General features: G+C 41.5%; 1 protein-coding gene across 1 annotated transcript in view; it reads right to left on the bottom strand.

Annotated features, from left to right (window-relative positions):
* NEO1 (neogenin 1) overlaps nt 1–15,429 on the bottom strand; it is a 150,412-nt gene that overhangs the window by 46,051 nt on the left and 88,932 nt on the right. The window contains exon 7 of the mRNA XM_035899461.1: nt 3,906–4,125. Coding sequence (XP_035755354.1) covers nt 3,906–4,125 — 220 coding nt within the window. The remainder of the gene's footprint in view (nt 1–3,905; nt 4,126–15,429) is intronic.

Raw genomic sequence — 15,429 nt, 5'->3', positions numbered from 1 at the left:
CAGAATAAATGCCAGCTGATTCACAGCTGTGGAATAACATTCGCCTGCCATTGACATGCAAAATATCTTGCATCTTCTGCCTCAATAACATGCACTTGCTGATTTTAGCTAGAAAAAAGAAAATCAGCAATTCAAGCTTATCATTTACAATTACCCCAAAAAATCAAATTATTTTAATGGAAAGACAATATTTATCAAAAAACAGACACATCAAAGTATTGCAATTTTCAGTAATAACCACAGCCTTCCCTCACAACAGTATGTTAAAAATATATTGAGATTAATCTAATTAAGTGCTACATGAATCTCTCATTTATGCCCTTTCTCAGGGAGCCTTGAGCACCTTTTACGAGCTCTGATGGGTTTAGGTAGGCATAACAGGTAACAAACAGATGGTCTATATGAATAACTGTATTACCCTCCAGAACGTTACGACTGTTTAACTCATGCCAGTTTAATCCCCAGTTAAAGAGCTTTGCAAACTAGAGTTAAGGTTTCAAACACCTATCAAGTACTGCAGGGAAAAAGCCTACAGTTCAAAACCAGACACAACTCTTAATCTGGAAATGCACAGTTTAAAGTTACACTCACAACACAAAACAACCTTCAGGGAATTATTAAGTATCACCTGTGCCAGCCATGTCAGCCATTCAGCCTGGCAGTGAGCTCTGAGACATTTTGACAGTGTGATTACACACAATTAAACTCCATGTGCTGCATTGGAAGCACACGCCGCCGAACTGTGGGTTTCACGTTATTTGAGTATCCACACATGTGATTTAGCATCTTGCACCAGCAACGTGCTAGCTATCTCTTTTCTTTTTGTCCAAAATCTTGGAAGTTTGGAGTTCTGCCTGAGTGCTTGCCTAAAGTTTCACGGAGTTAAACCTCCCTTTGCTCCCCCCAACACATTTGAATTCCCACTCCCTTTTTGGAGGAACTGTCTGTGATTTGGAATACCTAGAAGGGTGAAATAACGGTGTAACTATACAATCTATAAGGAAGACAGTAACTTCTAGCTGATCAGATTACTTCAGTTCCTGTAGAGGTGTGACAATAGAGCCACGTAATTCGTACGCAATTGCCTCAATAAAAGCCTCTCTTTAACATCATCAAGCCAACATGAAGACACACCACCACTTGGTGACATTCCGCTGATTCCAATCTTCTCAGCTGATTTCCATGCTTTGAAACACTCTTCCTTGGAGAGTTTCAGCTTCTCTGTTAGAGAGTAACCTCCAAGTCCTACCGATCATGATTCTCACTCCTCCTCAGCAGACACCACATGCTTTCAGAAACAGCTTTAATTGTTTCAGAAGTGATAAAAACAACCACCACTACAACTTTTGGTGGCATTTGTTGTTGTTTTTTTTGTTTGTTTTTTTTTTTTTTTGTCTGTAATTCTGTGATTTCTGCTGCTTACAAATTTTCTGCAACATTCAACTTAGGGGTCAACATTTTTCTGCAAGCACATGCCAAGATTGAAAGGTGAAATACTTAATATCCAGAGGATACCCCACGGCAGCTGAAGCTGCTGCGGCAGAAAGGGAACACACAGAGGTGCCTTTCGCAGGAGTGCCCTGTGATCACAGGGGGCAGAAATCACGTTCTGCTCATCTTGGGGTCCTCTCAAGAAGTTCAAAGAGCAAAGTTAGGGAACACCTTGCCATGTTTCTGTGTGTATCTCCTTTCACTGAGCGGATAAAAATAAAAAGGAACATAAAACAGCAGTGGCTGAGGCAACTGATACCTTGGGAACCACACGCCTTGTATGCTGCAGAGAAATTTAAGTGCTCCTACAATTCACAATACGAGGATGACTCTCTCCAGCCCTTTAAAGATGGTTTAGAGGTGTCAGAATATCTAGCTAAGCCATTCCATGTAACATGTATTTTTTTCATTTTCCACAAGCCTGGTTCAAAAGCTAAATAAATCAAATCCCTCGTTTGATCGCTGCTCAAATAGAAGCGAGGAAGAGACAATGCTTAGGTAAAAGGACCCAGTAATGCATGCAATGAAAATGGTACATATAGGCAAAAATATAATAGTACGAGGAGATGGTACGTACACACTTAAAACCACCGCAAAGACACATGATCATGTATAATTCAAGGCTACAAAGTGATCATTGAAGCAGCGTTTTATAATGCTGAGAAAGACAGGAGGATTGCATGGCCGAGCTTGACTTCAAAATTTTCTCATTTCTGAGTGCTTAGTTGTTATCTCATCTATTTTTTTATTCAATAACCCACCAATGCTTCAGCAAGGCCCAACCAACTGGTCAAAAAGTACCACATAATATCAAAATGGTAAACAGGGCGCTTTTTTCTTTCTTTTTTTTTTAAAAAAATGTTATTGTTCTCATTCTCTAAAGCCAGGTTCAATGGTTGGATTTCACAGTATTTTCACACCAATCTGTGAAATGTGTGATACCAACTGTCTTTACGAGGCATAACAAAAAAAAGCTTTGAAAAAAGCAAGGGAGTGTTAAAGTTGAGGAAATAGTGACTACATGCTAGTACAAGGCTTTCAGAGCCCATGCTGAACCCTGATCCAGAAGGGCACTTGAGCAAACACAGATCTCACTGAAGTCAATGAAGCCACCTGCTTACATATATGCACCACCTTAAGAGCTTTGCTGTGTAAAATTCCTGGGGATGCCACTAACCGGAGGGTTACTTGGCAAGAAAGAGCAGTTTCTGCAGATTGTCCTGTAATTTCCTAATTTGTTCACCACAAATTACAAAATGCCTCTTGCCTTTTTGTTCTGCACAGGCTTTTTGGCCCCAGAGGAATACTTTTGAGATTTCTATAGTCTTCTGTGTGGTGGAAGGGGGTGTGTTTTCGTTCCTCAAAAGCAGTACAGGGTGAGGCATGACGCCATCTCCAGCAAGTTACTTTGTAAAAACCCAGAGGGTAGAGCAGTTACAACCAGGAAGGTGAAGGAGGAGAGGCACAAAGCAAGATCCCACCCTTTTTCTTGTCTCACTGAAAATATCTTCAGTAAGAATTAATATTACCGAAGTAAGGAATTAGTAGAAAAACATTTGTGAAGCAAAGAAAATTTTACTAATTGCCTCAATTAATTGTCATGAGCTTGGACAAGATGTCTATCCACAGAACTGAGAAAGAGCAGCAATTCATCATAAGTAGTTGTGCTTTTTATATTCTCTTCAAATGACTTCCTTAACTTTGAGTCTCACGCTCTAGTCAGTAAGTAGACAGATCATTTTCTCTTGAGTAATAAATCTGCTAATCAAGCTAATTTGCAATTAAGCATTGCTCAAAATGATTGTTAACTCCAACTTCTTCAAATTTATCACAACAATTTGAAACTGTAATTCTGAGCAGTAGATCCCACCAGGAAGAAACAGGAGTAGACATAACTAAACCGTAGGGATAATAGGTCAAAACCTCACAAACGCTTCACATTCATGAACATTTCTATTTACAGGGATTACTAGAAGAGCATCAACACTTAACTGGCACCCGCCACATGGTTCTCTCTAGAATGAGACTGTATTTACAGAGTTTTAAAGCCTGAAGTGACTGCTCGCTCTCAACAGCACACGGATTATCTGGAGGATGTCTCTGTGCCTGCGGTGGACGGCATCTATAGCAGTGCCGGTGCTCCCAAAGAGGTGTTACAGGCTATGCTTGCTCTTCGTTTCTAAGCAGTCTGCTGAAAGCAAGTAGCAACTGTTTGCAGTCAGTCAAAAACACACATGAGCATTGCCCATAAGAATACGTATATGCAGCAATGAAGCAAATAAATCCTCTCATCGGGGTGCAGGAGGGAAGGGAACGCGACCCCTTGGACTCCACAGTCTGCAAGACTTTGAGCATTTAAAGACTTAAGATTATATAAAGTTTTTTACTCCCATTTTACATGCCAAGATCTTTACCTGTTTATACCTTCCTTGGTGTAGAAGATTGAATAGGTGAGGTTGTCTCCTTGAGGGTCTGATACAGGCGTCCGCCATGTCAGTCTGATGAAGCGAGTGGAGACGAGGGTGGCCACGACGTCCCGTGGGGCTGAAGGCAATGGTCCCGTTGTAGCTGGTGCTAGATGGTCATTAGTGGCACTGGTCAGTGAAGTGGGAGGTAATGTTGGGATGGCAACATCTTGTCATGTGCAAACATTGGGGAATATGTAGGGCAAACATCACCACGGTTTAAAAAAAGAAAACAGGAAAAAAAAAACACAAAAGAAATAAACAAAACCACGATGGGAAACGAAAGAAAATGAACACACACAAAAAAGGCCATTAAACTGAAGGCTGACATGCAGGCAAAGGTAACTACTGAAAACTAATGGGAAATATTAAAGGACACGTCACTGTCGAGCAAGCAGACCAAATCTCCATTGTAATGGAAGTGGCAAGGGAAGGGGAAGGGTGAAAACTGAGGATAAAATATGACCTCGTAAGAGGACATATCAGCGGCAAACAGTACTTTCATTTCTTTGTAAAGCAAACATTTACCAAGAAAAAAAACCCACCTTGTATTATTTATCAAAAAATACATCCAGACCTGATTTTCTACTTTATTTCATTAACAAGCAGAGTTAATTTATACTGTTCTCAATCATAAAAAGACAGACAGAAAAGACAAAGTTCATTTCAGAAGTTGTTGTGCAATTATCATCCATGTTGTGCAATGAAAGACTAAAGCTGGTTCACGTGGTAACCACGTTCTGAGCAGGTTGGGTTCCACCACTGCCAGTGGGAAGATGTGGTGACAAACTTGGTACGGCAACGGAAACTTTTCCCTAACTCTCACTAAGGTCGTCTTTCCCTTTCCGTCAATGCATTTCCTCCCTCTCATAACATGTATCATGTCATTTTACAAAGATACTAACAAGCATAAACAACTCTTGCTTTGTATTATACAAAGACTTAAACTTTTTTGTGGTAAGTCGTGTATGTCTTCTTGTATTACTACTATAAAGCTAAAATAAATCTCTGGGATTATTGCATTAAAAGGTTGGCAAGTTAACAGCACAAGCTGTAACGTACAAATAGCTGTTCTCCAAATCCTATTAAAGCAATCCATCCAGTAAATCTAACAGTAATATTCTGAGCAGCTGGACCCCAATTACCACAGAGTATTACAGGAAGCACAATTAGTAACAAAACCCTAAAGCTCAGGCTACCCTGAGTCTTTCTGGATTCTTAACTATTTGCCAAGCTTAAGCAACCCAATGACATTTTTCCACATGGGAATCTGTGTGGCCGAATACCTTTATTCACTTATTAATTACAGAAACTAACTAAAATGGCTCCGGTTTTCACTCGAAAGAGCTCAGGACTCTCAGCTTTTGCTGAGAGCCGCAGCATCTCCACCTAATGCACCATCAGACTATGCAGACTCGTGTCTCAGACAAGGAGAAAACTGCACAGAAAAAACCTGACTAAACCAGAAAATGTTCTATCTGAAGAACCAAACCTTCAGGCAGACATACCAAGAATGTCTCAGCTTCATCAAGGGGTCTATCATCAAGAACAACTTGATTTTAAATTCTAAAAAACCTTGTCAACCAAACCATCATCTCATACATAGGTCTTGAATTGGCAGAACTCTCATTTTTTCATTTCTACTTCCCAGGCAACTACTGACAACGCTGGAAGAACAAACCATTCGCTTTTATCAGACGTGCACAACGTAATAGAAGTATGTGGGCAGAACTATGAAACACTTCGCTGTTTCACGTGAAAACACTGCCGTCCACAGTACCACAAAGACACGGGTGTACATCTTGGCACCAATGACCACTGCATGGACAATGTCCTCCTTCCCCTCCTGCGTGCTGGTGTGCCTGCTGCTGCTCCATCGCATCTTCCACCCTTCCTGAAGCTCCCATTCACATTTCATCTCTTCTCTCAGATACCACCCATCCTGTCAACTGGGACAGCTTCACTCCCCCAACGAGTACTGGTGTAGATACAATCACCAATTTACTTACATTTCAATTACATGATGCTGCTTCCTTTGATACTAAAATCAAGACTTTTTACTTCAATACCAGTATCTTTTCAGGACTCTGCAAGACTCCCAGAGCTAGGGGCTTATGTATTTTGGCATTGAAAATACAGATCACAGAAAGACAAGTACTCTAGAGTATCTTCTTAATTATCATTTCCACACCGTAATAGCCACAGATCCCAATTAAGCATGCTCCAGCATCCCCCTCCTAATCAATAGACTGCACCAGTAATTTCACATTCATTGCAAAATCTAAACTATTTTTATGGTCCCATAATTGGGTTTCTTACAGAAACTCACCAGGTTTTAGCTCTTCTGGACTCAGACAGGGCCCCTGCGACACCCAGGCCAACCTTGTTATTGTGGACTACTCAGTATAGTATTTCATCAGATGGCTTCACCCCTTGTTTGGTAGTGCAGTACAATATATCAAGGAGCAACAGCAGCGTCTCAGGGCAGAAAAGGTGGTAGCTGAAGTTATCAGCACTTGCAGCTACCACTATAACCTTACTCCATCCTACAACATCGCTGTTTCTCAGAGCAGCAAGCACCAAAGTGGGATGCGGACAACTTGACACCAGTGCTGGATGACCCAGCAGGAGAGCATTTGCTATTCATAAATAAGGAAAATTTGTTCAGAGATTTGATAGCTGAAGCGCCCCTCAGATGGTAGAATTTAAGATCCTTGGGAAGGCATTCGTCATAATCAAGACACTGAACTACAGGAGAAGAAACCTGAGCATGGACAGGCTGCCCTTGCAGGCAACTGAGAGGAGGAAAGCTCACTGATCCTCAGGGACAAATTGCTCACAACCCCAGAGGAAACACATGGGCACGGCAAGAAGGCAGCTGGGCTGCACAGGGAACTCCTGGCCCCACTTAAGCACAGAAAGTGTAAAGGAAGCAAAAACAGAGACCAAAATGGCTAACAAAACACAGAACCACCACCCAGGCATGCAGAGATGGAACTAGGAAAGCCAGATCTGGCCTGGATGGGCGTGTGTGGAGAGCCAAGTGGCCCAGCAGGCTCCCAAGCGTCACAGTGAATGGGATGAAGACTAACGGGCAGCCTGGGTAATGAGTGGTGTTACCCAGGGCTTGGTTCTAGGACAGAGAGGGTTTCACATCTTCATCAGTGACCTGAATGATAGGACAGAAAGCACCTGTTGCAGGTCTGCAGGTTATACCAGGCTGGGAGGACCAGCAGAAACACTGGTGGGGAGAGAGACCCAACAGACTGGAGAAGTGGGCTGGCGGGAAGCCCAATGCTCCACACCGGCAAATGCGGAGCCCTGCATCAGGGTCCGGGGAATCTTCCCAACTACCATCCTCTGCTCCTAAACAACAATGAGAGCGCCAATTCAGCATCCCATTTATGATCCCGGTTACATCAGCCAGGCTTCTCCCATGTTTAAATTTGAGCCTATGTCAATAGTTCCCTTGGACCGGAGACTTAAGTCACTGCTCCTATCTTTAGTCCTTCCACATCTTGTGGAACTCTGCAGAAACCTCCTTGGTGCCCGTTGTTTTCAGCATCTTTCCCAGAGTGCCTGCTTGATTGACTCCCATATGATTTCAAATTTCCCTTTACACTTCAGTTGAATATTTTTCCCTTGCAGAGAGCTTTAATTTCCTACCCTTCTATTAGCTAACTGCATTAATAATATTATTTAAAACCATGAAACAGTTTGAAGAATAATCTGTAGAGAAGCTGTTATAAAAACCAAGTTGTGTTTTACAGCTGCATCAGCCAAATGCCTTCTGAAGCAGCATCTTCTGAATGATTTGGCCAAACTCTTTGATTGCTTCACGCATTTATTAAAACTACTTAACATGTGAAGCACCTTCATTTCGTTAAAAAGAAAGTTAAGGCACTTCGTATCCAGCCCAACAGGCTGTTGCAACTTCAATACATAAATTCCTTATAACCACCATTTCAGCCGTTCATTTTAACCCTAGGAAGACCGCAGGAGATGAATTTCACAGAATTGTAAGGGTTGGAAGGGACCTCAGGAGATCATCTAGTCCAACCCCCCTGCTAAAGCAGGCTCACCTAGAGCATACTACACAGGACTTCATCCAGGCGGGCTTTGAATATCTCCAGAAAAGGAGACTCCACAACCTCCCTGGGCAGCCTGTTCCAGTGCTCTGCCACCCTCAGAGTGAAGAAGTTCTTCCTCATATTCAACTGAAACCTCTCGTGTTTCAGTTTGCATCCATTGCCCCTAGTCCTGTCGCTGGACACCACTGCAAATAGACTGCTTCCATCCTCTTGACTTCCGCCCTTAAGATATTTGTATGCGTTGATGAGATCCCCTCTCAGTCTTCTCTTCTTCAGGCTGAACAAGCCCAACTCTCTCAGTCTTTCCTCTACTGTACAGACTTACCAAGAACAGAACTCCAAAGAACAGTGCCGGGCTACCATTCTCCAGGACAGCAGTTGTCTTTTCAGAGCTCAAAATGCAAACCACATGTCTTCTATCACCTTACATTATTAATACTTCGGTTTCTCTTGTGCATCTCTGTAATGTTGTCAGGTGATTTGTTCAAATTACACGTTCTTAACGCAAAAGCTGCATCTTGCCTATCTTTAAATAGCATTCCATTTAGTTAAGAAGTAATACAAATATTTTTTTAAATAATTAAATTGAAACAAAATCCTGAAGTTTCTCTCAGGAAAAATATTTCCCTGATAAATTTTTAAAATTCACCTGCTTAATCGAAAACACATCCCACATACTCATGTATTTGTCTCCCTATATAATGAAATAGATCCATCTTTTACTGAAGTGATCTGCACACAGTGCTTGAAGAACCTGCAGGCATCAAGTTGAAGAGTCTGGGAGAGCTGCCAAGATTTCCCAGATTCACAGAAACCCAGTTTTATCCTTGCGCAAGACTCAACGCCAGAAATAATCCTTCTGACAGCACTGTAGGGAGATTGGGCAAAGGCGACAGAAGAACTTGGGGCGTCTGAAAAAAATAAACTGTGAACCAAATAAAGGCACAAAGGACTTGTAAATTGTGCAAGTAAGGTAAGCAACGAAGAGGCAAGAAAACTCACCCACTGAAAGCTGCAATGAAATACCAGCTTGGCAGCAATTTGGTACTGGTGACAGCTGTGGAACGTATTTAGGAGAGTAGGTTATTTCCTTTCCTTTTTTCCCCCCGTTCCTCCTCAAAATGCCTTGAGTGCCATTACAAATTGATTTGTACACAGCCGTGTGAGCAGAATGCCCAGCAGTGCAGAGCCGTGTTAATGAGCAAATATACTAAAATAGTTCTAATGCCAGTAAGAGAGCAGCTTTATTACCTCAAGCTTTTAAGCATGGCGTAACAAGGAACACGCAAAACAAGCCTCTTCTGACATCTATTTCATCACTTTTTAAAAAGTAACCGTATGCTGGACTATTCTTTGCAGGCCTGTCCCTATGCAGTTTCACATTAACCTCATCTAAAAAAAATAAAATATGCATATTCAGCAAGTGACAGGCTAAGAACATGGAAAAGGAATGATGATGTGCATGCCAGACATATATACCACAGATTTCTCTTTTCAACCACTGCTGAGATACCATTTTTTCCCAGCTTGTGTTTTTCTAAGGGATCAAGAAAAAGGCCCTGCTCAATTTGGCATCACACAAAGACTGGGCAGTCGAGATGCAACACGTTGTCTTGAATAGCATTTGAAAGAAAGCATTCAGCAAAACAGCTGATACAAAATGGATCACTCAAACAGTGGCTCTGCTGCAGTCAGGGCCTGAGAGGGGGTGACTGAGGCTAAGTAAACGTTGCTAAGAGGATGCATTAAAACTGTCACAATGCAATTTCAATTTGGGATCAATAGACAGGGAAGGTCACTTGATTCATCTGTCTGCATCTAACCAAGTTAAAAGCTAATGAAAGTAAGTTAAAAAAAAAAGCAAAATGTTTCAAGCAGTCCTTTCTCTGCTTCGCATAATAATTTTTCTAATGCTTATGTAGTAACCCAGCCAACAGAATGATGTCCAAACTACTAAACAAATACAAGCGATGTTCAACGACTGAAACCCCATCCTTGCAGGACATCCAGCAACCCGCCAGCAGGCTGAGGCAGGCAGAAAAATGAGAAAGTAGGATTTTCTTAACTTTCCACTAGACGTTATTTTTACCCACAGTACACAGACTCTATATGGGATTCCAACACGTAGCATTGTGCATTTGTGCTGCCCAGGTGCAACACCAAGACTTCCAGCTGAGACAAGCCCAGCACAATTCCCACTGATCCAGTGTAAGACAAGGTTCCTTCTCCCTCTCCTGCAGCCCCGTGTTTTGCAAACTGCAAGGTTCCCAGCTCATTTTGCTGTGCAGAACAGACGCCCGGATTGCTAATTTCTCAACTCCCTTCCATCAAGCTGCTCTTTCCAAGGGTTTCTTCTGAGCAGACATCACCTACTGCAACTATTTTATCAAAACATTTTGCAGAATGCACAGATACCCCCCCCAAGGAGTTGGACTCAAACAAACAAATAACCATCAATGACCTCTATAACTTGAATCCTTCACTGGCAAAAGCACAATGCTTTAATTTTACCAACATTAACTGCTTTAATCTCCCCAACATTACCAAAGCCAAAGAGGCAAAGGCTAGGGGTACCCACCAGTTTGATACAACAGTGTGGTACCCAGCTTTTAATCATGTTGGAAAAATGCCCCCCGCTGCTATTAGCGTAATTCACAGCGGAGAGATAACAAACAATTAGAACATGTGCCTGTGTGCTATTCTGTCATCACCATTTCAGGATGCTGATGCTATCTTTTAAAAACAACTGTCAAACATGCCACACCTGAAAACTAGTAATTGAAATGCTCTACTTGTTAGCTAATTATTAGAAATACTTTCCATGTTGTCCAGCCCCTCCGGTTTAGATTTCCTTTTCCCTCGTTTTTTCCTCCTGCGGCACATCATTGGCATATTCATGGCTTCCTCCTGCTTTGGGCAATAACATTCCAATTATACCATCGGATACACCACACAAAGGAAAGGCGGAATAGGAATGTTATCAGCTTCGGCTTTGCCTCTGTTATCTGAATGACCTGGGACCTGTCCAATTCCCTTGGCTACCTCATACTTATAACGAGTGTGCCACTGCTACAACCCATCTCATGAAGGTGGTATTGAAATGTATGAAATTAAGATGCATAAACACTTTTAAGAACTTTTAAGTGGCCATATTTAGACTATTCTTGGCCATATTTAACTGCTCACAACTTTAAAGTTACAGTGCCTGTCAAACAAGAGTGTCAGAGATTTCTGAGCTGTGGCTGAGGCTATGTCCACATTGGAGGGCACTAGGATGCACCAGAGGGTGAACCAGCTGCTTCTGAGAGCCCAGCACCAACACCCTATGGACTCTATAAGTTTCACTTTGGCCTAGCTCTTACCCTCAACACCCAACAGGGACCGGACTTGCATCATCCAGTTCAGTTTCATTCCAAAGACATCGAGATCCAATACTCTGAGATACAATTCAATGGGCAATGAGCAGGCATGGGTGAGAAATTTCATGAGTGCTTTCCTGATGGAAATGAAAACTTTCACGTAGATGCACCCTCGGAGGACACAGATAATGCAGCAAGTGGAGAATGAGCTAGACCTGGCCAACGGGAATCGGTTATGGGGACAGCTGCGGAGTCTGCGGCATCAGAGAGCAGTTAACACATCCTATTGTAGAAGTAAAGAAAGTCCTCTTGGAAAGGACTTCAGAGTGGATTTTGTAACTTTTAAATGTTGATAAATCTTTGATTTCACCAACAGAGACCTACTACAACTAAAAATCGCAATTTACTATTTTGCCAAAAAAACTGTTGGAAAAAACGTGAGCCAGGACATTCACATCTCTGAACACCTTTAATATTTTAACTGTATATTGTAAGAAAAAGTGCCTCAGAGGTACTGATATATTTAATTGTGTCTTGGGGTATTTGGATAAAACTATTTGCTCGACAAATCGTATTTCTCACATAAATCACTATTTCACTGCTTCCAGGAAGGTAATTGAGCCTTTCAAACATTTTTCTTACTTTTACCCAATACACTGTTTCCTTAAATTTGAGCTTCAGTATATGATATCGTTCCTCCTGCTTTGGAACAGAAAGATTCAACTTTGATCAGGATTAAGAAGCTGTGATACTTCAGTCATAGTCAAAAAACATTGATTTTCTTTGTCCACTTTCCCTCACAGTATTCAAAAAATACAGCAGTAACTGATTGCAATGTAATAAGTATGAAATAATAAAATGATTAAGTCCAACTATCCTTTAAAATTTTGCTTTCTCTCCTCCCCCCCCGCCCGTGTTTTTACTCATATCAAATTGTCGGCCTTCTTCAAATGCTGAATTCATAAATTTATGACAGACGGGACATCATCTTGTTATTCCTAGTAGTCGCCTGCATGATACCATAATCAAAGAAAAACACATTAACGGGCCCTAATAAGTTCTTAGAGGACAAATGGCCACTATGCTGAAGTCAGTACTTCATCTCAGTGCATTAGTTATAATAACTGAATTACTTCCTTCCCTTGGAAAAACTAATTAAAAGAAATCTATCAGAGTCCTATGCTTCTACTAAGAGGTGCTTTCATACAAAACTGAACAAGTGAATAAACAGACATGGAAAGAAGAGTGTATTAAACTAATTTCTGCTCTCAATAATGAACACACATGTCCTCAATCTCCTGGATTTCATAATGACACCACGAGCACCCCTGCTTACCGGGTGTAAGACACAGATCTACACTTGATGTGACCATAAAAAGACAACAAAATTTAGTACTTCAGAGAAAAGTCAAAAATTATCAATAGTTGTATACAAAATTGTGCTTTGTGAGATAATTTAAAGGGCAGAACTTTGTGTGCGGTTTTGCTGTCTGAGGAATTTAACAGAAAAAGAAAACACGAGGCCATTCAGGCCAACACCTACAAGAAAGCGCAACTGTGGCCAGCTGGACATAAAGCCTACTAACCTTGAAATTACTTCTAAAATTAAAATCGCACAAAGCATTCAGAAATGCAAAGCACATCTGCTGAGGAAGCGGCCCCATAAAGGCTACCTTGCACGCAACAGGGACAGCGGGCTCAGAAATTAAAACATACAGTTTTTGTGGTTTATATTGCAGTGTTTTATACATTACTTGCTGGGAGTAAGTGAAAATCCATTAGTAACACTCACCATTGTACAGAAAAGATATTTGGTACCAAAATGGACAGAAAAATCCTAGAATCTTTGATAACGGTATTTTTCCAGTGACTTTTTTTTTTTTAACAACATGTTCACGTGGCAATGGAATCTTACTGTCTGTGTTTCACCGCTCTACCTGGCCAAAGAAACCTCCCAGATGCCAGCAATTTTCAACCCTGGGCATTTTTTCCTCTGTGCTTATACACCTGTCTTATTAAAGCCAATAATTTTAACTTTGGTAGTATTTTAACTACTTTTGACTGTAATACTCCATCGATGACTGACAGGAAAATGAGGTGACGTTGTCTGGGATTTTATGTCTGCTGAATGGGAGAGATACCCCTCTCTCACTTGCCCCTCGCACGCTGTAGAACTGGCTGTACTTACATACATACACCCGTAAAGCCCTGTATCAGCTTTACGGCCCAGACCACAAAGCCAGTTTGCCTCATCAGTCCAGAAAAAAGAGCCTACAACCTTCTGTGCAGGCTACAGGAGAGCTGAGGGTACTGAAAGGGTATGACAGGCACCACAGCTGGTTCAGAGGAAGTGGCAGAACTACAGACTTTCCCTTGGGGATGTAAAGGGCCATTAGATGGTCTCAGCTGCGGGTGAAGCAGTTGCCTGAAACAAAGCAGGGTTTAAGTGAGCTGGTCCAGGGGACGCAGACAACGTCAACCACTGCAGGTGCAGTTGGAGCACCCAGCCAGGTGAGGAGGAGCACCCAGCTCCCATCGGAGCATCTCCCACTGCTACCTTGGGAGGTGGGCATTTGCCTCAACCTACGGGGAAGCCATTTCAATGAGTTTAACCTGGACATAATTATCCTCTTCTTTTCAGCACTACCAAACTTTGCCATCCTGAATCAACTACCTCCTTTTGCACACAAGCGTTTCCCTGGATCACCTCAGAGAAGGAAGAGGATTGAGGACAAGAACCCAACACAGCTCTCTGAATCAACTTTGTCTCTAGCAGACTTACAAACCCAAATGCAATCCCCTATCCTGAGGAACAGGCCTGCCCCCAAACAAAAGCAACGCTCATTTTCTTCATAAAACAGAGATGCTTGCTTACTTATTTCCCTATGCCACCACTTTTTGCCTAAAGGAGGCAGGCAGAATGCCTGTTTTGGTTTTTTTTTTTTTACATTTAATTTACATTAGCACTGGGAATGGGAACTGTTATTTACTCTTCACTCAATGCGTACCACTTGCAAAAAGCTCACCAAAAATACCTAACAGGCAAATGCCTAAACAATACCCCCTGATTACCATTTTTAAGCATTCATTTGGTTCTATATTCTAATGTACAATGGACACTGATGGGCACTGGATAAATTGTGACTATATAAATAGACTGATAAACACATTCTGACCATGAGCCTGTTTTCTAAAGGAAGTCATAAAATCCATTCAGATAAAGAGCGCTCCTCCCATTTTCATTTCACCGTGAAATGCTTTGGTGTGGAGGAAACAATCTGATTTTTTCCTGTCTCATAAAACAACCATTAAAGAGGTGTGACAGACCATACTGACGCACTACCCGCAGAGCAGAGTCCGCAGAGGAAGGCAGCCTCTCCTCCAGGCCTACATGGGAGCCTCACAGTTTGGATCAGACACCCGTGTTTCAGGGGAGGATGTAAAGAAAAAAAGCCCCACATGCGTTCTGATCACGAGACACACATTATAAAAACAAGGATAAAAGCCAAACATAACTCTACCCATCCCCAAGGAGTTTAAAACTAATTACCTTTAAACAGGTTTTGTTATTGGAAAGAAATTCAAGCTGTAACTACATATTGCAAAATGATGGACATAATCTTAAAATACAGTAGTAAATATTTCATTTTTAAAAAAGATTTAAGGGGTCTTTTTTCATGACCACTCCTTGAGAACAGAGTCAAAAACCCTGAACAAAACGCACATATAGAACCCAAGGCAGAAAACCAGCATGTAAATGCCCCAAAAGAACCCTGTATGGGTCACCCTCTTCATGTAAATATTTGTAAATTGAACTCTCATGCAGCATAAAAATCTCTCAAGAACAGTAGAGCCTGCAACAATATGTTGTAATTTGACTTTAACAATAACAACGGGAGAGCAATAATTTTATTTCAATGGCAAAAGTGCTACATCTGAGTAAAGGTCTTTATGGAATAGTTGCTAATAAAAATACCATGTATTTTTGGCAAGTGTTTGTTTTCACAACATTCATTTGCATAT

Source organism: Egretta garzetta, unplaced genomic scaffold, assembly GCF_000687185.1.
Source record: "Egretta garzetta isolate BGI_Z169 unplaced genomic scaffold, ASM68718v1 scaffold287, whole genome shotgun sequence".
NCBI lineage: Eukaryota > Metazoa > Chordata > Aves > Pelecaniformes > Ardeidae > Egretta > Egretta garzetta.
Note: the sequence above shows the minus strand (reverse complement) of the source record. Positions and strands in the feature narration are given on the sequence as shown.